Consider the following 22213-nt stretch of genomic DNA (forward strand, 5'->3'; position numbering starts at 1 on the left):
AAGTACAAAAGTATACTAACAGTAGTAATCTCTCATTCTCTAGTCTACACATTATGGGTGACGCGAAATAAGTAATCTTACTGGCTTCTTCTCTGGCGAGCTCCCATTGGCTATTGCTCATCTCACACTACAAAAGCTTTGTAGATTTTGTGCTAATAAAACAGTCTGTATCACAACCGGCCGTGATTGGGAGCCCCATAGGGCGGCGCACAATTGGCCCAGCCACGTCCGGGTTTGGCCGGTGTAGGCCGATAGTGTAAATACGAATTTGTTCTTAACGGACTTGCCTTGTTAAATAAAGGTTACACAAAATATCGGGACGTCTTGAGCTGAATGATGCTGTGATCGATTCCTGTTCATTATCGATTAGTTTGGTCGTCTGGGCTATACCAACTGAAGAAGGGGAACACATGTATTAGGGAAAGGGGGACACCTATTCAGTTGTACAACTGAATGCATTCCACTGAAATGTGTCTTCCGCATTTAACCCAACCCATCTGAATCAGAGGTGCGGCGGGTTGCCTTAATCAACATCCACGTCATCGGCGCCCGGGGGAACTGCCTTGCTCAGGAGTTGCTTTATTATTCAGGAAAGTGTCAAGACCTGACCCTCAGAACTATCAACCTACTTGTTAACAAAATTAAGGAAGTTTCCTTTAAAATTATTCATAAATATTATCCTGACAACCACTATATGGAAAAAGTTTAAGAAAAACATAAACTCAAATTGTACCTTTTGTAATGACCACCCAGAAACGTGTTGCATTGTATTCATGTAAGGAAACTGTGGCAAGACATCAGTAGATTCAAATTGAACAGAGATTTTGCACTATTGTGTAGAGATGTACTGCTTGGATTCTTTACCTACGATAGAAATACGTTCAAACTATTTTATGTAATTAATCTAATTATTCGTTTTGCCAAATTTCATATTCACAAATGTAAATTTACAAACAAAACACATTTTCTTACCTTACAAAAAGCAATTGAACTATATTTTAAGACAAATACAAATAAGTGTATGTCTGTCCCTTATTAAGGTAATGTGATATTGTACCCCCTAGCCCAATTGTCCTTTGTATATTATTCACATATACTTGTGTTCCCCATGTACTTTCTGCATTGATGTGTAAATAAAAAAATAACTGCCTTGCTCTGGGGCAGAACAACAGATTTTTACCTTGTCAGCTCGGGGATTCGATCCAGCAACCTTTCGGTTACTGGCCCAACGCTCCAACCCGCCAGGCTACTTACATTCCAGTTGCTTGGTTTTCAATGAAAAATTATTTCATACAGAGAATACATACTTTGACAACATAATATATTAATACAAATTCAAGAATGTATCGCAATCTGATGTTGTATGAAGTGAACAAACTACACCCCTTTTGTCCTGTGAAATGGTTTGTTCCAAAAATGGTAGAAGCAGCGTGTGAGGAAGGAGTCCGCGTGGATAAACAACATTGACCTTTTTTGAAATAATTAAATCCCCGTAAATTACAATTTTAGCGCGAGATAAACTGTAACATACGTTTTTGTAGAAATACTTTGAAAGTGTGTTCACAGCGGTCCAATTGAACTATGGTAAGTCGACAGACAGACAGGTAGGATAGGTAGCTAACGTTACATAAATAATGCCAACTGTTGTGCTTGTCAATGTCTACTAAATCAAATATGTTAGCTAGCTAATATGCTGTTTCAAGTGTGGGTGAGATTGATCGTTTTCGCAATAGCCAACCAACTAGCTTGTGTGTTGGTTGTTAGCTAGTTAAGCTAAGTTAGCTAACTAGCTAGTCCATGAACAACATCAATTTACATTTCAGAACAGTTCTTCCTTTCTGTGTACTGCCTAACCCACATGTACAAAGGGCTTGTGATGAACAGTGACCACTCAACACAGGTCACTGACATATTGCTGCAGTTGACCCAAAGACTATGTAACAAGTTACATGATCTACATGTCTTTCTTTTCTAGCCTAATAAAAGGAAGAAGGCATTCATTGACAAGAAGAAAGCGGTGACCTTCCACCTGGTCCACAGAAGTCAGAGGGACCCACTCGCTGCTGACGAGAAAGCACCGCAGCATGTCCTCCTACCCGCACAAAAGGTAAGAACGTGGTATTACAGTGGTTCCCAACCTTTTCCGGTTACTGAGTATGGTTACGTGTCCAAAATAATGAGATTATTGTGGATAGTCAGATTAATATAATAGTTTGATTAAAATGTATATACATGTTTTGCAAGAAGAACAATTCCCCTAATAGTCCTGTTTACATGGACACATCTGGAAAGGCTACCTGTTGGCTTAAAATCCCTAATCAAAATAAACGTTCTACCACAGTGAACATGTTGTTTTTGGGAAGCATATTTGATTCTGAGTTCGGACATGTAAAGTTTGTATGTGGAAAAACGACTTCTAAAACGCATATGTTTAGTTGTACCTAACTCATTTCACTCGTGCTAAAGAGGGAGGCTCGCTCCGCTGGTGCTAATACATGCTCAGATCAGAGACACTTCTGGAACGCCGATTTAAGTTGTTTCCATGTCCTAATAATTTGAAAGATTGCTCAGAAAAGCAAGTGTTTTAATCGGCGATTTAATATGATTTTACGCCGATTTAAGATAAACAGTAAGGTGTTTACATGAGTATTGCATAGAAAACGTATTCACTGTACCGTCAACTGAATTTTGCTCTGCCCGGAGTACCATCGAAGTACCCACTCGTGTGCATTTTACCAGTAGGCCTATGGTCTCATGAGTCTTCAGAGTCCGTGTTTCTACATCTGCATTGCTTGCTGTTTGGGATTTTAGGCTGAGTTTCTGTATAAGGACTTTGTGACCTCTGCTGATGTAGAAAGGGCTTTATAAATACATTTCATTGAGATTCGTGTCAAGTATCCCCTGTGGATAGACCAAGTACCCCCAGGGGTTCTAGTACCCACTGTGTTAGTACATGTACCAGACTTTACTAAGGTATTTAGTGTTGCAATGGAAGAATTGGCCAAGGACAACCAAGATATTTGGTGCATAAAATCCTGCTTTATGTGCACAATTGTATGTTTTGTCTCATGATCCGTAACCACTTACTCTACTGTCTGTGTTCAGGTGGAGGTGGAGAAGCGGCGAGAGGAGCAGAGGGAGTTTGGGGTGTTTTTTGACGACGACTACAACTATCTGCAGCACCTGAGAGAAACGGCTCGGCCCGTAGAGTGGGCTTCATCCGGCAAATCACAGAGAGGCAAACGTACCCATGACCTCCAGGATGGGGAGGATTATGACGATGAGGAAGATGAGGAGGAAAAGGCTACTCCTGTAAGTTTAGCAGGAGGTCCAGTGGTTGTCCCTGAGTGGAGCGGTTGTGTAAATGTTTGGGGCTATATATTGGACCAAACCGCTGATGGTGTAAATACCAGTTGAAATGATCTGGTCCTTTGCTAACACTTAGCTAGCTGGAGTAGTTTTTAGAGGCTTGCATTTGTGAGATCAAATTTCCCCAGTTTCCCCAATACATAGTGTATTTTAGGTTGTGGTAGGAGTGACTGTAGGATGGGTTATGGGGGCAACATTAGATATCATGATTACATTTCTCTTAATAACCACTACACATTTTATAGCAACAGTGAGTAGGGTAGCCAGTATTTTTGAGGTAATTGTGATAAACGGAAGTATTAAACCTATTATGCTTTTGTAACTTCAGCAGACCGTCTCCTTCAACTTGCCCTCCTCTGTGTTTGCGTCAGAGTTTGAGGAGGAGGTGGGAATGTTGAACAAAGCTGCCCCCATCTCAGGTAAGAGGCCTCCGTCAGTAACAAAACCAAACGCCAGGTCAAATGTAAAAAAAATGTAATGTAAAATGTAAATTATTCTAAATCGGTGAATTCCTCCAAGTTTTTAACTCTTGTCCCTCCTCTCATGTTTTGTCTCAAAGGACCCAGGCTGGACATGGACCCAGACATTGTAGCTGCTCTCGATGAGGACTTTGACTTTGACGACCCAGACAACATCCTGGATGACGACTTCATTTTGAAGGCCAACGATGTCAAAGGAGCTGTTGGCGTGTGGTAAGAATATATACTTTATATCAGTTTTATTTATTTTTAGCAACCCTTAGTCCCATTAATTTGGGCTATACCCATCAAGTTACAATTGGAGAGAGAGGATTGCTTTTTTGGTTTCAGTTTCTTACTAAGAGCTGTTTCTTACTAAGAGACTCTTCTTGACAGGACTTCAATTAGCAGATTAACATCTGCTAATTGAAGTCCTGTCACAATAGAGCTGTGCTCTCCCAAGTCTCTTTGTGCTGTTGAAAACCTCTCTCTCTCTCATTGCAGTGATGATGATGAAGAGTGGGAGGATACAGATGAAGAGGAGAGCGACTCTGAGGGGGACGTTGACTCTGAGGGCGGTGTCTCTGGTGATGAGGACGGCGAGGGGCGCCCCCGGGAGTTCATGTTCATGGACGAGGAGACAAAAACTCGCTTCACAGAATACTCCATGACCTCGTCAGTCATGAGGAGGAACGAACAGCTCACACTGCTGGACGACCGCTTTGAGAAGGTCAGTGAGCCCCGGACATACTTTTGGGGGTTGGACCTGGGTTGCATTTTGTGACCTTTGGTAAAAGATAAACTGTGGGTGACTGGCTGATCTAACAGCATAAACACTCAGGTAGGGCTGTGGAGGTCACAAAATGTAGTCAGTCGGTGATTTGTCAAGCAAATAACTGTCGGTCTCACGGTGATTGACCGTTAATTAACATAAACATATTTAGCATCTCCTGGCTTCCGCATTTTAAGAAGTCTAATACACGTTGGGCTATATGCTTTGATGTTTAATACGTTGTAAGGCTGCATGATGAGACTCTAATGATGATTTGAAACAAGTTGCTTGAAAATGCATGAGCTCTGCTTTGTTTTTTTCCCACAAGCTGTACACACTCCAATAGTCTCTCATTGACAATTCGACAAGCACTTGATAATGCCTCGAATTTCACGGTGTCATCCCCTTTGTGGATGTAATGCACCCTAAAAAAAATCCATACCTTTTGCGGCCCGTTGTTCCGCATTGTGCCCTGAGTGCACTGCGCAAGCCGAAGCGTCTCTCCCTCACACGGCTCTCCGTCACGTGACCGGGTCTTGTTCACAGGCTACAAGTTAAGACAGACGCAACTGCGGGCGTCCTTATCCAATTCCGAAGTGCATATTGAAGATATTGGAAGAACTGTCCACATTTACTTTTTGTCAGCCAAGAAGATGAGTAGGCCTATAAACAGCAAAAGCACTAGCCTATGTCAATCAACTATCCCCCATAGTACAGAAGTTGACCTATTCTGTGCGAGAAATAAATATTCCAAACATAGTCTGGGACAGTTGTGGGATGCAATGGATCCAAAATGAATACAACCACAAACATACATTTTTTTAAATAATATGCAATGTGGCTGAAGCAACAGATCAGAACATTTAGCTTAAAATGTTGATAAACTATTCGGCTTTTTCTTCACATTATAAGCGCAAATATTCCATTAGCGGAAAACACCATTATCAAAAGTGACCGCAAATGCGATTATGAATGTAATGCTTTCACGATAGAGGTGCATTTTTATGGTGAAAATGATCTTCCCCAAACGTGAAACTTGCGCTGCTTTTGTATGCACGTTAGGCTCTACACCCCTTGTAAAGTGGATTAATGTGCTTAATTTTAAGAAGTTATTTGGCCACTTTAATTGTGATACAAACCTTATTAAAACATATAGGCCGATGGGCTAACAAGTCGCAGAATTTTTGTAAAAAAAAAATTATGCTGGGCATCATTCACAAGTGAAGGGCTAATATTGTCACCCATCAGACTATTCTTGATTTAATCTTGTCTTTGCATATACTAAATAATATGTGTAACATTTTTACTTATTTAGATTTGACCATTATCATGCACCTGCATCGAAACACGGGCAGCGGGGAAAAATACATGTCATCTATGCACTTAAATAATGATGGAGGACGTTTTTCCCCGTGGTTTATTTTCATGCCAGCCAGGTAGGCTATACTCCTGTTGTAAAGAGAAGCAATGTGCTTAATATTAGGAAAGTTGATAAATAAATATAGTAGGCCTAGCCTATACAAGCTGATGGGATCCTCTTTTTATTAGCGGCCATCACTCTGTTTTCTCCTGCAATTGCATAGCCTATAGAAATGTGCCGCAACATGAGCTCATTGGCTCTCATGAAGTGTTTGATTAGATCGACTACATTTCAAATCAATCAATCAAATGTATTTTTATATAGCCCTTCGTACATCAGCTGATATCTCAAAGTGCTGTACAGAAACCCAGCCTAAAACCCCAAACAGCAAGCAAAGCATGTGAAAGAAGCACGGTGGCTAGGAAAAACTCCCTAGGAAAAACTCCCTAGAAAGGCCAAAAACCTAGGAAGAAACCTAGAGAGGAACCAGGCTATGAGGGGTGGCCAGTCCTCTTCTGGCTGTGCAGGGTGGATATTATAACAGAACATGGTCAAGATGTTAAAATGTTCATAAATGACCAGCATGGTCAAATAATAATAATCATAGTAGTTGTCGAGGGTGCAACAAGCACGTCCGGTGAACAGGTCAGGGTTCCATAGCCACAGGCAGAACAGTTGAAACTGGAGCAGCAGCACGGCCAGGTGGACTGGGGACAGCAAGGAGTCATCATACCAGGTAGTCCTGAGGCATGGTCCTAGGGCTCAGGTCCTCCGAGAGAAAGACAGAAAGAGAGAATTAGAGAGAGCATATTTAAATTCACACAGGACACCTGATAAGACATGAGAAATACTCCAGATGTAACAGACTGACCCTAGCGCCCCCCCCCACACATAAACATTTGCATAGATGTCAGAGTGATTAGAGGGACAATAGAGTGCTGAGTACCAGGCAGTTAGCAAGTTTGGTAGGCTACTAATGACCAGCAGCAGCATCAGCTTGGAGATGCCTAATTACCGTGACTAAACGGTAATGTGGAATTTGACTGCCTTCATGACTCGTGACCACCGGTGTGGCGGTCACCGCAACAGCCCTGGACTCAGGTGCTGATTTCAACTTATGATAATTATTTCAATGAATATCATTGTATCGTTTCCAGAACTTGTTTCTTTCTGTCTCCCATAGTTTTTTGAGCAGTTTGATGATGATGAGATTGGGGCCCTGGACAACGCTGAGCTGGAAGGGCATATCGAGCCAGACAGTGCTCGCCTGGAGGAGGTCATCAAAGACTACTTCAAACAGAAGGAGTTAGAGTGAGTGTGTGTGTGTGTGTGTGTAACTCCTTTAGCCATAGCAATACTCTTAGATAAAGACAGAAGTGGAGGTCCTCATTGGAAACAATGGATTACCATAAGCAAGTCTTTGTGTGTTTAACTATAGAAATGACAGTAATTGAATCAACTGTGTTCTTTTAGCTACCAGAGACCTGATGCCCTGGGTCCTAAAGAGCTGCCAGTGGTGAGGGAGGAGGAGGAGGATGAAGATGAAGAGGAACAGGAGATGGAGACCATTGTCCTGACGGCACCAGCAGAGAAGTGGGACTGTGAAACCATTATCAGTAAGTTAGTCTACTAAACGTGTTGCTGTTGTCTGTTCAGTAACTAACACTTTAAGATTACCATTGTAGTACATGCCTGATGACATAATTCTGTTCTGATGACATACGAATTGGCTATATCTTTATTACCATAATTACTACATTTTTCTTTTTTTTTAATGAATATTGAAATCCTTTCTTTACTATCCAAGGTACCTATTCAAATTTGTATAACCATCCAAAAATCATCAAAGATCCACCAAAGGTAAGAAATGTTTTCCTCTGTTGGTTGTTTGAGCGAAGATAACCGAAAGAAATGCATTGTCACGTAGTAAGTTGCATGTCTAACATTAAACATTTTGTGAGGCTTTTAGCTCGTCTTCCTACCCAACATTAGCTACTAAGTTGTGAATTCAAGGCATCAGCTCTGGGCCATTGTTGCTGTTGATTTAGTGTATTTCTGTGTTCTCTTATCAGGCAAAGCCCATCCGAGTGTCGACCAGGACAGGCATTCCTCTGGACGTCCTTCCCGGGAGGGGCCCGACAGCCAAGCAGGCGGAGCGCATGGAGCGTATCAACGACTCAGACCTGCCCCGAGTCGCCACACAGCCCCGACCTCGAGAGGAGAGCAAGGAGGAACGGAAAGCCAGGAAACAGGCCATCAGAGAAGAGCGCAAGGTGGGTTACTATACTCATGACTAATAGCTCTGTCTCGTCCTCCCTACTGGGTGTTCATGTTGACGATTCATTTATTGTTGGCTTGGTAACAAAATGGTTGAAAAAGCTCCTGGAACAATCGTCATATGTTGGAATACTGTGCTCCGTTTTTTTTTATAAACAGTTGAAGTCGGAAGTTTACATACACTTAGGTTCGTTTTTCAACCACTCCACAAATTTCTTGTTAACAAACTATAGTTTTGGCAAGTCGGTTAGGACATCTACTTTGTGCATGACACAAGTAATTTTTCCAACAATTGTTTACAGACAGATTATTTCACTTATAATTCACTCTATCACAATTCCAGTGGGTCAGAAGTTTACATACACTTAGTTGACTGTGCCTTTAAACAGCTTGGAAAATTCCAGAAAATTATGTCATGGCTTTAGAAGCTTCTGATAGGCTAATTGACATCATTTGAGTCAATTGGAGGTGCACCTGTGGATGTATTTCAAGGCCTACCTTCAAACTCAGTGCCTCTTTGCTTTACATCATGGGAAAATCAAAAGAAATCAGCTAAGACCTCAGAAAAATAATTGTAGACCTCCAAGTCTGGTTCATCCTTGGGATCAATTTCCAAACACTTGAAGGTACCACGTTCATCTGTACAAACAATAATACGCAAGTATAAACACCATGGGACCACGCAGCCGCCATACCGCTCAGGAAGGAGACGCGTTCTGTCTCCTAGAGATGAATGTACTTTGGTGCAAAAACTACAAATCAATCCTAGAACAACAGCAAATGACCTTGTGAAGATGCTGAGGGAAACGGGTACAAAAGTATCTATATCCACAGTAAAACGAGTCCTATATTGACATAACTTGAAAGGCCGCTCAGCAAGGAAGAAGCCACTGCTCCAAAACCGCCATAAAAAAGCCAGACTATGGTTTGCAACGGCACATGGGGGCAAAGATCGTACTTTTTGGAGAAGTGTCCTCTGGTCTGATGAAGCAAAAATAGAACTGTTTGGCCGTAATGACCATCCTTAAGTTTGGAGGAAAAAGGGGCTTGCAAGCTGAAGAACACCATCCCAACCGTGAAGCACGGGGGTGGCAGCATCCTGTTGTGGGGGTGCTTTGCTGCAGGAGGGACTGGTGCACTTCACAAAATAGATGGCATCATGAGTGAGGAATATTAGGTGGATATATTGAAGCAACATCTCAAGACATCAGTCAGGAAGTTAAAGCTTGGTTGCAAATGGCTCTTCCAAATGGACAATGACCCCAAGCATACTTCCAAAGTTGTGGCAAAATGGCTTAAGGACAACAAAGTCAAGGTATTGGAGTGGCCATCACAAAGTCCTGACCTCAATCCTATAGAAAATCTGTGGACAGAACTGGAAAGGCGTGTGCTAGCAAGGAGGCCTACAAACCTGACTGTTACACCAGCTCTGTCAGGAGGAATGGGCCAAAATACACACAACTTATTATGGGAAGCTTGTGGAAGGCTACCTGAAACGTTTGACCCAAGTTAGACAATTTAAAGGCAATGCTACCAAATACTAATTGAGTGTATGTAAACTTCTGACCCACTGGGAATGTGATGAAAGAAATAAAAGCTGAAACGAATCATTCTCTCTACTATTTTTCTGACATTTCACATTCTTAAAATTAAAGTGGTGATCCTAACTGATCTAAAACAGGGAATTGTTACTTGGATTAAATGTCAGGAATTGTGAAAGACTGAGTTTTTAAATGTATTTGGCTAAGGTGTATGTAAACTTCCGACTTCAACTGTATATATTTTTTTTTTCTCCCAGAGCTGTATGTATAGATATGTAAAGAGACCACTGAAATATTATCAGTTTCTCTGGTTTTACTATTTATAGGCATGTTTGGGTAAAATGATAGAATAAAATTAAAAATATCAACTACTGACATTTCTCCCAAATTCCAAATAAATATATTGTCATTTAGAGCATTTATTTGCAGAAAATGACAACTGGTCAAAATCACAAAAAAGATGCAGTAGTCTCTTAATTTTTTTCCAGAGCTGTGTATATTATATCTCAGTAAAAAAAAGAAACGTCCACTCACTGTCAACTGCGTTTATTTTCAGCAAACGTAACATGCGTAAATATTTGTATGAACATAAGATTCAACAACTGAGATATAAACTGAACAAGTTCCACAGACATGTGACTAACAGAAATTGAATGTGTCCCTGAACAAAGGGGGGGTCAAAATCAAAAGTAACAGTCAGTATCTGGTGTGGCAACCAGCTGCATTAAGTACTGCAGTGCATCTCCTCATGTACTGCACCAGATTTGCCAGTTCTTGCTGTGAGATGTTACCCCACTCTTCCACCTGCAAGTTCCCAGACATTTCTAGGGGGAATGGCCCTAGCTCTCATCCTCCGATCCAACAGGTCCCAGATGTGCTCAATGGGATTGAGATCCGAGCTCTTCGTTGGCCATGGCAGAACACTGACATTCCTGTCTTGTAGGAAATCACGCATAGAATGAGCAGTATGGCTGGTGGCATGTCAGGATGAGCCTGCAGGAAGGGTACCACATGTGGGAGGAGGATGTCTTCCCTGTAACGCACAGCGTTGAGATTGCCTGCAATGACGACAAGCTCAGTCCGATGATGCTGTGACACACCGCCCCAGACCATGACGGACCCTCCACCTCCAAATCGATCCCGCTCCAGAGTACAGGCCTTGGTGTAACGCTCATTCCTTCGGACGATAAACGCGTATCCGACCATCACCCCTGGTGAGACAATACCGCGACTCGTCTGTGAGGAGCACCTTTTGCCAGTCCTGTCTGGTCCAGCGACGGTGGGTTTGTGCCCATAGGTGACGTTGTTGCCGGTGTTGTCTGTTGAGGACCTGCCTTACAACAGGCCTACAAACCCTCAATCCAGTCTCTCTCAGCCTATTGCGGACAGTCTGAGCACTGATGGAGGGATTGTGCGTTCCTGGTGTAACTCAGTTGTTGTTGTTGCCATCCTGTGCCTGTCTCACAGGTGTGATGTTCGGCTGTACCGATCCTGTGCAGGTTTTGTTACACGTGGTCTGCCACTGCAAGGATGATCAGCTGTCCGTCCTGTCTCCCTGTAGCGCTGTCTTAGGCGTCTCACAGTACGGACATTGCAATTTATTGCCCTGGCCACATCTCCAGTCCTCATGCCTCCTTGCAGCATGCCTAAGTCACATTCACGTAGATGAGCAGTGACCCTGGGCATCTTTTGGTGTTTTTCAGAGTCAGTAGAAAGGCCTCTTTAGTGTCCTAAGTTTTCACAACTGTGGCCTTAATTGCCTACCGTCTGTAAGCTGTTAATGTCTTAAAGACCGTTCCACAGGTGCATGTTCATTAATTGTTTATGGTTCATTGACACAAGCATGGGAAACAGTGTTTAAACATTTTACAATGAAGATCTGTGAAGTTATTTGGATTTTTACAAATTATCATTGAAAGACGGTTTCTTTTTTTTGCTGAAATTATATGCATTGTATAACTACCTTTTTTTTTGTAAGTGTCATCTATGAATACGGTTCAAGTATTTAGATATCTTGCAGAATGCTTTTTGTCCTTCACCATTGACACCATATTGCTGAATGTTTCTACAGGAGCGAAGAACAGAAAAAAAGGCCAACAAAGAGGCGTTCAAACAGGAAAAGGTCTATCAAGAGAAACAAATGTTGAACCTGCGTTCCAATGTTCAGGGTCTAAAGCTGTCTTAGCTGCCCAGATGCAAGATGAATTGGGACTGACTTTGTACTCATCTTTTTATACTGATGGACAACAACCCTGCAACCGCCATTTTGCAGAGGACCCCAACACGAGGACTATGGGCTGTGTGGCATTTTTTTGTGAAGTGTTCAGAGATGTAGCCTGGTCCCTGGTCCTAGATCTGTTTGTGCTCTCCCCAACTCCTATGGTCATTCTCACGCCAACTCCTATCACTGTGACAGTAAGACTGCAAGAATGCACAAACAGATCTGGGACCAGGCTAATTCAGAAGTAAAAAATAAATAAATGTATAGATCAACTGTTCTGAAGTTAGCATGTCAATCATCAGAGTGCAGTTCACTAACCCTTCTTACCTTTTTACAATAATGCTAAAGATTCTTCCTGGTCTTTTTTTTGTTGAGAAAAATTAGAGAAAAGTCCTTGAATATCTTTAGTAAATACTGAGTCTGTTTCACTTTACAACTGTGTAAAACATTCATTTGGTTATTCAGTTATATTTCAATGCCCAACCACCCAAAAGATTTTTACATCCTGAGTAAAGTTTACTGAAGATTAGTTCAGCTCACAGATTTGGACTGGCGATAGATTTACAGAAATCTCCCAGGGACCATAAAAACAGAAATAATACAGAAAATAACATGATACAAAGTGTCAATCATTATCTAACCAGGTTAATGGCAGTTGGCCTGAAGCTTTGGTAAACATTGAAAGAAAATATGCAACTTCAGTGGATGGCCAATGTCGTGGGTGATATTTGCCTTGCATCTCACAGTCTAGTCGGTTAGCTTGGATACATAGTATTTGGTGTATTGTATCCAAGGGCAAACAATGTATCCTACAGTGCTAAATCTTTAGTGCCGTTGATCCGCAAGGTCATATTTTCATGGATGAGTGGTTGACGTAAATAAAGCTGGTCGTAAATCCAGTATGACAGGTTGGCCAGTGTTGTCAGAGATCCCTATTGTCCTTAAATGGCTCAGGTGGAAAGGGTGGTACAGGTGTCTGTATGGCCTGCCATCTTGGAGGCTTTGAGCACTTTGTCACTGACTGTTCTCTGAGTCATCCCGAGTGGCACAGCGGTCTATGGCACTGCATCTCAGTGCTAGATTCCAGGCTGTATCACAACCGGATGTGATTGGGAGTCCCCTTGGGTGGCGCACAATTGGCCCAGCATCGTCCAGGTTAGGGTTTGCCTTGTTAAAAAAAGTTTAAATAAAAGAAAATGTACAAAAATTCATAAACATTTTGCTACTTAATTTTTAAAAAATTTAACCTTCAACTAGGCAAGTCAGTTAAGAACAAATTCTTATTTACAATGACGACCTACCAAAAGGCAAAAGGCCTCCTGCAGGGACGGGGGCTGGGATTAAAAATACAAAATAAAATAAAAATATAGGACAAAACTCACATCACGACAAGAGAGACACCGCAACGCTACATAAAGAGAGACCTAAGACGACAACATAGCAACAACACATGAAAACAGCATGGTAGCAACACAACATGGCAGCAGAAAAACATTACACAGACATTATTGGGCACAGACAATAGCACAAAGGGCAAGGAGGTAGAGACAATACATCACGCAAAGCAGCCACAACTCAGTAAGTGTGTCCATGATTGAGTCTTTGAATGTAGAGCTACACCAATGAGGACATGATTGAAAATCAGTAAGGCATGACAGTGTATCAGTGTACCTAGGTAAACCAGTTCTGTGAAGTCAAATGTCATTGTTCTTAATCCATCCTGTGAAAGGTGTTTTTTTTTTTTTTTACAGAGGCTTGAGTTCAGAGGTGCTCAGGTGGGGCCATAGCCCAACACTACATCTCCTGCACTCATCTCCACCTCCACCTCTGGTTGAGGGATGTGTTGTCTGTCATAGCCAGAAGCTGTGGAATCCATGTCCTCCTCCTCCAATGTCATTGAGTCTGATTCCTCTGAGTCATCTCCACACAGCAGCACAGAGCGTGGCTGTGTCACCTGAAGCTCAGTCCGTAATTGGCTTCTGCTGTCCGATAAGCCCTCCCCCACCTGCCCAGAACTATAGAGGTTAGCCGAAAATCCAACACTAGTGGTCGGACTCTCAACCGGTTCCTCTTCTGAAGTTTCCAACAGGCTCTGGGATGTGGTGGTAACTGGTTCTATGCCACTGATGTGCGCTATGATCTCATATTGCAGGTCCATTATATTCTTGTCATGTGGGTTCGATAAGATTGAAGCCTGTGAAACAATAATACATAGCCAAATTGAGATTAGTCAGCTCAGAGGGTGTATGGTTACTGTTTTGGACCAGAAAAGAAACCGATAACATATACTGTTCTAGCAACAAGCAAAAGCATCGGATAGGATGAACTTGTCCCAGAGGGGAAAATAGTCTACGACACACAGTACTGCTGTATTCATAAAATACACTATATTTTAATCATTCTACATAATACATACATTACCCACCATACACATTATGTGCTTACCAAAGTCTTTGGAAAATTGGACAAGTTTCTTCTCCGCATGCTTCTCTTGCAGAGCCGTATTGTCACAAAGACTACAAAGGCCACAATGCCAATGATGATCAATGCCAAAAGCCAGGGCAAAGATGATTCCAGTGAAATTGTTTCTGCAGACAGATAAACATATCAGGCACAGAATCACTTAACTAGCATACTATGTCATTGTAAGTTAACTTTCCATAGCCACTATTCATTTTGACTATAATAATTCATCAAAAATACTAATTCATAAAAACAAAAATGCCAGAATTAAAAACTTGGACCAGATATAACAAAAAAAATGTAATGTCAACAAAGGTAGTGTACTTACTGTCTTCATAGCCACAGATGGGCCCTTTTCTGTTGAACATAACTCTGTGGCCCATTGCATCCCCCTCCAGACTAACACAGTACTTCACCTTCTTCTCCAGGATTGTGAAGTGATAACCACAGACTTTGTTTTCTATCTGGCACTCAAATGTGTGATTAGTCTGCAGACAGAAGAAATATGCAATTAGTAAAAAACCTAAATGTCAACATCATCGTTAAGTATCCATAGATGTCAACGTTAGGTCATCATTACTAATGCACTGAGCAAAGTAATTAAATGGATATAACCCATGTGTACCCTCTGCATGTATACTGTAGATTCTAACCAATTAAGGGCAATTTTCATCATACTTACATTTTCATAGGTTACTTGGTAAAGGGAGCGTTTGTCATCGTCACCCATGCGAGACTCTTTCAGTTCTGTGTACAGGTGGTAAGGGTTGCCGAAGCGCACTGTGACCGCCATATTCTTCATTGACACGTATACAGCAGGGAAATCCAACTTGCCTGAGGTAAAATGAAAAGGGTATTAGAGTAGAGTAGAGTTAGACTCCCTCGATATACTGACCTGGAGGAGGACTACCTCAATATACTGACTTGAAGGAGGACTCCCTCAAATACTGACCTGGAGGAGGACTCCCTCAATATACTCACCTGGAGGAGGACTCCCTCAATATACTGACCTGGAGGAGGACTCCCTCAATATACTGACCTGGAGGAGGACTCCCTCAATATACTGACCTGGAGGAGGACTCCCTCAATATACTGACCTGGAGGAGGACTACCTCAATATACTGACCTGGAGGAGGACTCCCTCAATATACTGACCTGGAGGAGGACTCCCTCAATATACTGACCTGGAGGAGGACTCCCTCAATATACTGACCTGGAGGAGGACTCCCTCAATATATTGACCTGGAGGAGGACTCCCTCAATATACTGACCTGGAGGAGGACTCCCTCAATATACTGACCTGGAGGAGGACTCCCTCAATATACTGACCTGGAGGAGGGCTCCCTCAATATACTCACCTGGAGGAGGACTCCCTCAATATACTCACCTGGAGGATGACTACCTCAATATACTCACCTGGAGGATGACTACCTCAATATACTGACCTGGAGGAGGACTACCTCAATATACTGACCTGGAAGAGGACTACCTCAATATACTGACCTGGAGGAGGGCTCCCTCAATATACTCACCTGGAGGAGGACTCCCTCAATATACTCACCTGGAGGATGACTACCTCAATATACTCACCTGGAGGATGACTACCTCAATATACTCACCTGGAGGAGGACTACCTCAATATACTGACCTGGAAGAGGACTACCTCAATATACTGACCTGGAGGAGGACTACCTCAATATACTGACCTGGAGGAGGACTACCTCAATATACTGACCTGGAGGATGACTACCTCAATATACTGACCTGGAGGAGGACTACCTCAATATATTGAACTGGAGGAGGACTACCTCAATATACTGACCTGGAAAGGAACTACCTCAATATACTCACCTGGAGGAGGACTACCTCAATATACTCACCTGGAGGAGGACTACCTCAATATACTCACCTGGAGGAGGACTACCTCAATATACTCACCTGGAGGAGGACTACCTCAATATACTCACCTGGAGGAGGACTCCCTCAATATACTCACCTGGAGGAGGACTCCCTCAATATACTCACCTGGAGGAGGACTACCTCAATATACTGAACTGGAGGAGGACTCCCTCAATATACTGACCTGGAAAGGGACTACCTCAATATACTGACCTGGAGGAGGACTACCTCAATATACTGACCCGGAGGAGGACTACCTCAATTTTGTCATATATACAGTGCCGGTCAAAAGTTTGGACACACCTACTCATTAAAGGGTTTTTCTTTATTTTTACTATTTTCTACATTGTAGAATAATAGTGAAGACATCAAAACTATGAAATAACACATATGGAATCATGTAGTAACCAAAAAAGTGTTCAACAAAACAAAATATTTATATATGAGATTCTTCAAAGTAGCCACCCTTTGCCTTGATGACAGCTTTGCACACTATTGAAGGAGTAGGTGTGTCCAAGCTTTTGACTGGTACTGTACCTCTCTGTTGCTTGGATGGATGTCATTTTTATGCCACACAAAGAAATCATGTTTCTATACAATGAGGAAAAATATTGGTATGTTTTCAATGCCCACTTTGAAAACCCACTTTTGAAAACATTGTACTTACAGTGGATGTCAGCTGTAAGGTATCTATTAAATGTGAATATCGAGGACTTCTGAGATGCTGATTCCTCCGTTTCATCAATGGCCGTTATCTTCACAAAGTAACGATCCAGTTCTTTAGCATTCCACATCAACGGGGAGAGGTCATAATGATGCTGTTTAGTGGAATTCTCCCACGAACTAATACAAAAAACAGGGGGCATTAGATACATTTAACAGAATGACGGCACTCAACCAACAAACAGAGTTAGAAACGGTTAATAGATCATGTGTAATAGCTGAATAAGCAGATAGATCTGTTAGGAGGTTTCTGATGCCCATAACATACGCATGCTATTCTTTTCAATCAAATGATATACACTGAACAAAAATATAAACGCAACATGCAACAATTTCAAAGATTTTACTGTGTTACAGTTCATATAATATATTCTTTAGGCCCTAATCTATAGATTTCACATGACTGGGAATACAGATATGCTCACAGATACTTTAAAAAAAAGTAGGGGCGTAGATCAGAAAACCAGTCAGTATCTGGTGTGACCACCATTTGCCTCATGCAGTTCGACACATCTCCTTTGTATAGAGTTGATCAGGCTGTTGATTGTGGCCTGAGGAATGTTGTCCCACTCCTCTTCAATGGCTGTGCGAAGTTGCTGGATTTTGGCAGGAACTGGAACATGCTGTCATACACGTCGATACAGAACACCCAAAAAATGCTCAATGGGTGATATTCCTGGTGAGTATGCAGGCCATGGAAGAACTGGGACATTTTCAGCCTCCAGGAATTGTGTACAGATCCTTGTGACATGGGGCCTTTGCATTATCATGCTGAAACATGAGTTGATGGCGGGGGATCAATGGCACGACAATGGGCCTCAGGATCTTGTAACAGTATCCAATTGTGTTCGTTGTCCGTAGCTTATGACTGCCCATACCATAACCCCACCGTCACCATTGGGCACTCTGTTCACAACGTTGACATCAGCAAACCGCATGCCCACTCGACGCAATACATGCTGTCTGCCATCTGCCTAGTACAGTTGAAACTGGAATTCATCCGTGAAGAGCACACTTCTCTAGTGTGCCAGTGGCCATCGACGGGGAGCATTTGCCCACTGAAGTCGGTTACGACGTCGAACTGCAGTCAGGTCAAGACCCTGGTGAGGACGACGAGCATGCAGATGATCTTCCTTGAGACGTTTTCTGACAATTTGTGCAGAAATTCTTCAGCTGTGCAAACCCACTGTTTCATCAGCTGTCCAGGTGGCTGGTCTCAGACGATCCCGCAGGTGAAGAAGCCGGATGTGGAGGTCCTGGGCTGGCGTGGTTACACGTGGCCTGCGATTGTGAGGCCGGTTGGAAGTACTGCCAAATTCTCTAAAACTATGTCGGAGGCGGCTTATGGTAGAGAGATGAACATTAAATTCTCTGGCAACAGCTCTGGTGGACATTCCTGCAGTCAGCATTCTAATTGCATGCTCCTTCAGAACTTGAGACATCTGTGGCATTGTGTTGTCTGACAAAACTGCACATTCTAGAGTGGCCTTTTATTGTCCCCAGCACAAGGTGCACCTGTGTAATGATCATCCTGTTCAATCACCTTCTTGATATGCCACAACTGTCAGGTGGATGGATTTTCTTGGCAAAGGAGATATGCTCACTAACAGTGACGTTAACATATTTCTGCACAACATTTTAGAGAAATAAGCTTTCTTTAGTGCGTATGCAACATTTCTGGGATATTTCATATCAACTCATGAAACATGGGACCAACACTTTACATGTTGCATTTATATTTTTTCAGTATAGTTAGACAAACTCATATTTCATCAACAATTAAAGCATGATATTACAAATGAATAAACATTCAGGGCCGGTTTCTTGAATCTCCATTGTAACATGCTTAGTTCATGACTAGGTTACATCTGTGTCCGGGACACTGTCCCTCATTGTTCTTTCATAGTGTATATCAGAGGAAGTTATTGGGAGGAGCTATAGGAGGACAGGCTCATCATAATGGCTGGAACGGAGTCAAACATGTTCTTTATGTGTGTTTGGTAACATTGCATTTATTCCATTCAAGCCATTACAAACCGCCGATCTTCCTATAGTTCCTCCCATCAGCCTCCTACCATGGTGTACATGTCATATGTAAGCCATTATGAAGAGTCATCCAAAACCGAGTCAGCAGTAGCCTGTAGTAGCTACTACTCATTAGAATACCAGCAAAGCTCACCTGTGATCACCAGTTATTTTCAATTTGAAGAGAGGTTGACGAAGCCGTTCACTGTGGTCCCAATCAACAGTTGTCTGTAAGTTGTTGCAGTTCACTGTCACATTTTCTGGAGGCGGAACTGTCCAGGAAAACAAGACATTCCATTTAGTTACTAGGCTTATGAAGGCAAGGTGAAGAACCTGTCATGCAGGTAGTCTCAGTGTTACATCTTGAAATGTTGCTCATGCGGGCTAGTACCAAGGGAACCTTCACCAGAGTACATTGACTGGACTGGTTGTTCATGGCAACAGCTTTGGAGCAAAGGCTAAACAGTTCCACCTGTCTTGACAAAGTGATGTATTCAATCATAGGTGTCATTTCAAAACAATATGTGATCTAAACTTTGAAGATTGAATGTATGCAATATCTGCTTGTTGATGCCCCTGGGATGATGCAACCCGTTTCCTCTGTAACCACCCCCATGGATGAGCTCAATAAGGTGTCATCTAGACTCCAGAACAAATCATTATTTTTCTTTTTGAAAATATAAATACATTTGCACAATGAGCACTTGTCTCTCAAATACATCATTACAGTTGTTGGTTAGCTAGCTAGCAAATTTTAGCATAGGCATGACATCAGTCAAAACATCCCCTAAGAAAAAAGATTGCAGTCAGAGTGCGCTGCACTGCAGTACACTGTGGTATAATTAAGTAATAAAGCTTGGAGGAGATGTGGTATATGGCCAATATACCACGGCTAAGGGCTGTGTCCAGGAACTCCATTGTGCATAAGAACAGCCCTTAGCCGTGGTATATTGGCCATACATCACAAACACCTGAGGTACCTTATTGCTATTATAAACTGGTTACCAACATAATTAGAGCAGTAAAAATACATGTTTTGTAATACCTGTGGTATGCGGTCTGATATACCACGGCTGTCAGCCAATCAGTATTCAGGGCTCGAACCACCCAGTTTATAATTGCAGTTAGAGTGCAGTATAAATGCAGTATGCTGCAAATATTACTTCCAAAATAACACCGTTTTTTTTTACTGCTGTAATTTTGCAGTGTAACTGCAGATACAGTGCAGTATAACTGCAGTTTAACTGCAGTGCACTGCAATTATTCTGCAATTACTGGGTCCAAAATACCACAGTTGACTGCAGTTACTGAACTTTTCCTGCAGTTTCAGAACTGCAATCTTTTTTTCTAAGGGATGGTATCAATAACAAGATCAAACTAGCTGAAACGAGCCACCTACGATTCCCCACATGGCAGCTTCTTGTCATTTTTTTTATTATTTACATAAAAAAAAATGTGCTTCTTGTAATTGTTGCTAACTATCTGGCTATCCAGAATCACAATAACACACGGATTTCTGCCCCAATCAATCGCATCACGAAAATGATGCGCGCCCCGGAGCCGTGCTTTGATATGATTTTGTTTGTTTTAAATAAACATATGAAGGATGTATATAGTTTATGTTGTCAATAATCCAAGCCAACCCTGTCTGTTTTGCCCCGTAGTTGTGCAAGCGCCGGTTTCGTTGCTAAACAACCACCCCTCTGAACATACTAAATCAAATGAAATAATTTGTTAATCAAAGTGTTATTGAGCAACACTAACTTCCTCATCTCAGCACCCTGGGCAATTCCTGTTAGACAACTATATGGTCAACCAAACGACACATCACAACTCTCCTCTCAACCAGAGATCTCCATTGACTTATAATGTATTACACACGCGGCTTTTGCCCTCCTTGAAAATGGCAGGTAAATATTGGCAGCAATGAGGAAGCAAATAAGAGTTACTTTGTCCAGGTGAGTTGGGCTACATTGTTGCCCGTCTGCATTCCTTCAAAGTTCCTTCTCATAAACTATTACACCCATTTTGCAACACTGCCTTACCCACAGTGAATTACAGAAAGCACCTAAGCATTGCCCTGCTCATGCTTATCACAGTAAAGTACTGATTGTTTGGTGAGCCGACTTGAAAAGAACAGAAAGCTCTGCAATCTAAGCAAGCACCCAAGGAGATAACCAGTCCAGGGATTTACCACACCCGTGTTAAACCACCTTTGGTTTATTACGGTACCACGGAATCTGATATTAACGTTTTATTATAGTTTAGGTAAGCTAATGTAAGACCAAAGTACATGTATTTATGCCTAACAGCTATGTCCTAAGCACATTGTTGCCTACCTACTGTATGTTAGAATGAAATACAAGACTAATTTGACAACCTGTGGTTTAGAGTTAGAGTTGAGGAGCGGGTGAGACATAATGAGGAGTCGACTGTAGAGTCCGTTTATTCTAAGAGCAGGTTCAAACACATGCAGACTACTCAGAATTACTGCCCATTTGTATTTTTATAACATCATCTAGGGACAGTTGGCGGTTAGGATATTGACAAAAGATGATTACTACAAGTGGGCAAAACACCATGACTTAAGATAACCTACAGACAAAATTGTTATTACAGTATTATTACATAGCTAAGCCTATTGCCGCAAGTCATCCCTTCTTATTTGTAATCACAATAATAATAACCCACATTGTTCTTCAATCAAAGCAATGTAGTTTTCAAAGTTCAGGTTAACCAACTTACCCAGTGCGGAAGCCGCTGTGACCAAAACCATTAGGAATATCAATGAACCACAAAAAGCCAACATCATGCCGTTTCAAATACAAATCCACGAAATTTAGGAAACCGAAATAACAATTAGATAGACTTATTCTTAGATAAAACAAAATTAAAAAACAGCAATCTAACTTTAACCTAAATTATAAGACATAACCGCAAAGGTAAAATGTCTTATCAGAATAGTATCGGTCGTTGACGTAACAGACACAGTTGCTCTGGCAGTAAATGACACGGAGGAGTATTTCTTTACAGTTTCTTCGAATAGACACACCCCCGTTTCCTCATTTCATTCTAAAGACTTCTGTATAATATATGCTTACGCTA

The 22213-nt window shown here is 41.9% G+C and overlaps 2 protein-coding genes across 3 annotated transcripts; one reads left to right on the forward strand and one right to left on the reverse strand.

Moving 5' to 3' along the window:
* The first annotated feature begins 1364 nt into the window (after positions 1-1364).
* LOC106587453 (protein LTV1 homolog) lies at positions 1365-12431 on the forward strand. Of its 2 annotated transcripts, none has more exons than XM_014175856.2 (11): positions 1365-1584; positions 1976-2107; positions 3106-3312; positions 3698-3788; positions 3929-4061; positions 4332-4557; positions 7143-7270; positions 7433-7575; positions 7767-7819; positions 8032-8232; positions 11849-12431. In XM_014175856.2, the coding sequence occupies exons 1-11, from the start codon at positions 1582-1584 to the stop codon at positions 11960-11962; spliced, it is 1431 nt and encodes a 476-aa protein (XP_014031331.1). In that variant the 5' UTR covers positions 1365-1581; the 3' UTR covers positions 11963-12431. The 2 variants fall into 2 exon arrangements, with proteins under 2 accessions (XP_014031331.1, XP_014031340.1); XM_014175865.2 differs by having other exon boundaries at positions 3701-3788.
* A 486-nt stretch (positions 12432-12917) lies between these two features.
* Positions 12918-22213, reverse strand: ifngr1a (interferon gamma receptor 1a). Its single transcript, NM_001360919.1, is given in 7 exon segments — positions 12918-14192; positions 14444-14586; positions 14790-14949; positions 15144-15295; positions 17028-17203; positions 19263-19380; positions 21854-22213. Coding segments are annotated over 7 exon segments (1239 nt in total). The 5' UTR covers positions 21921-22213; the 3' UTR covers positions 12918-13769.

Source organism: Salmo salar, chromosome ssa02 (assembly GCF_905237065.1).
Source record: "Salmo salar chromosome ssa02, Ssal_v3.1, whole genome shotgun sequence".
NCBI lineage: Eukaryota > Metazoa > Chordata > Actinopteri > Salmoniformes > Salmonidae > Salmo > Salmo salar.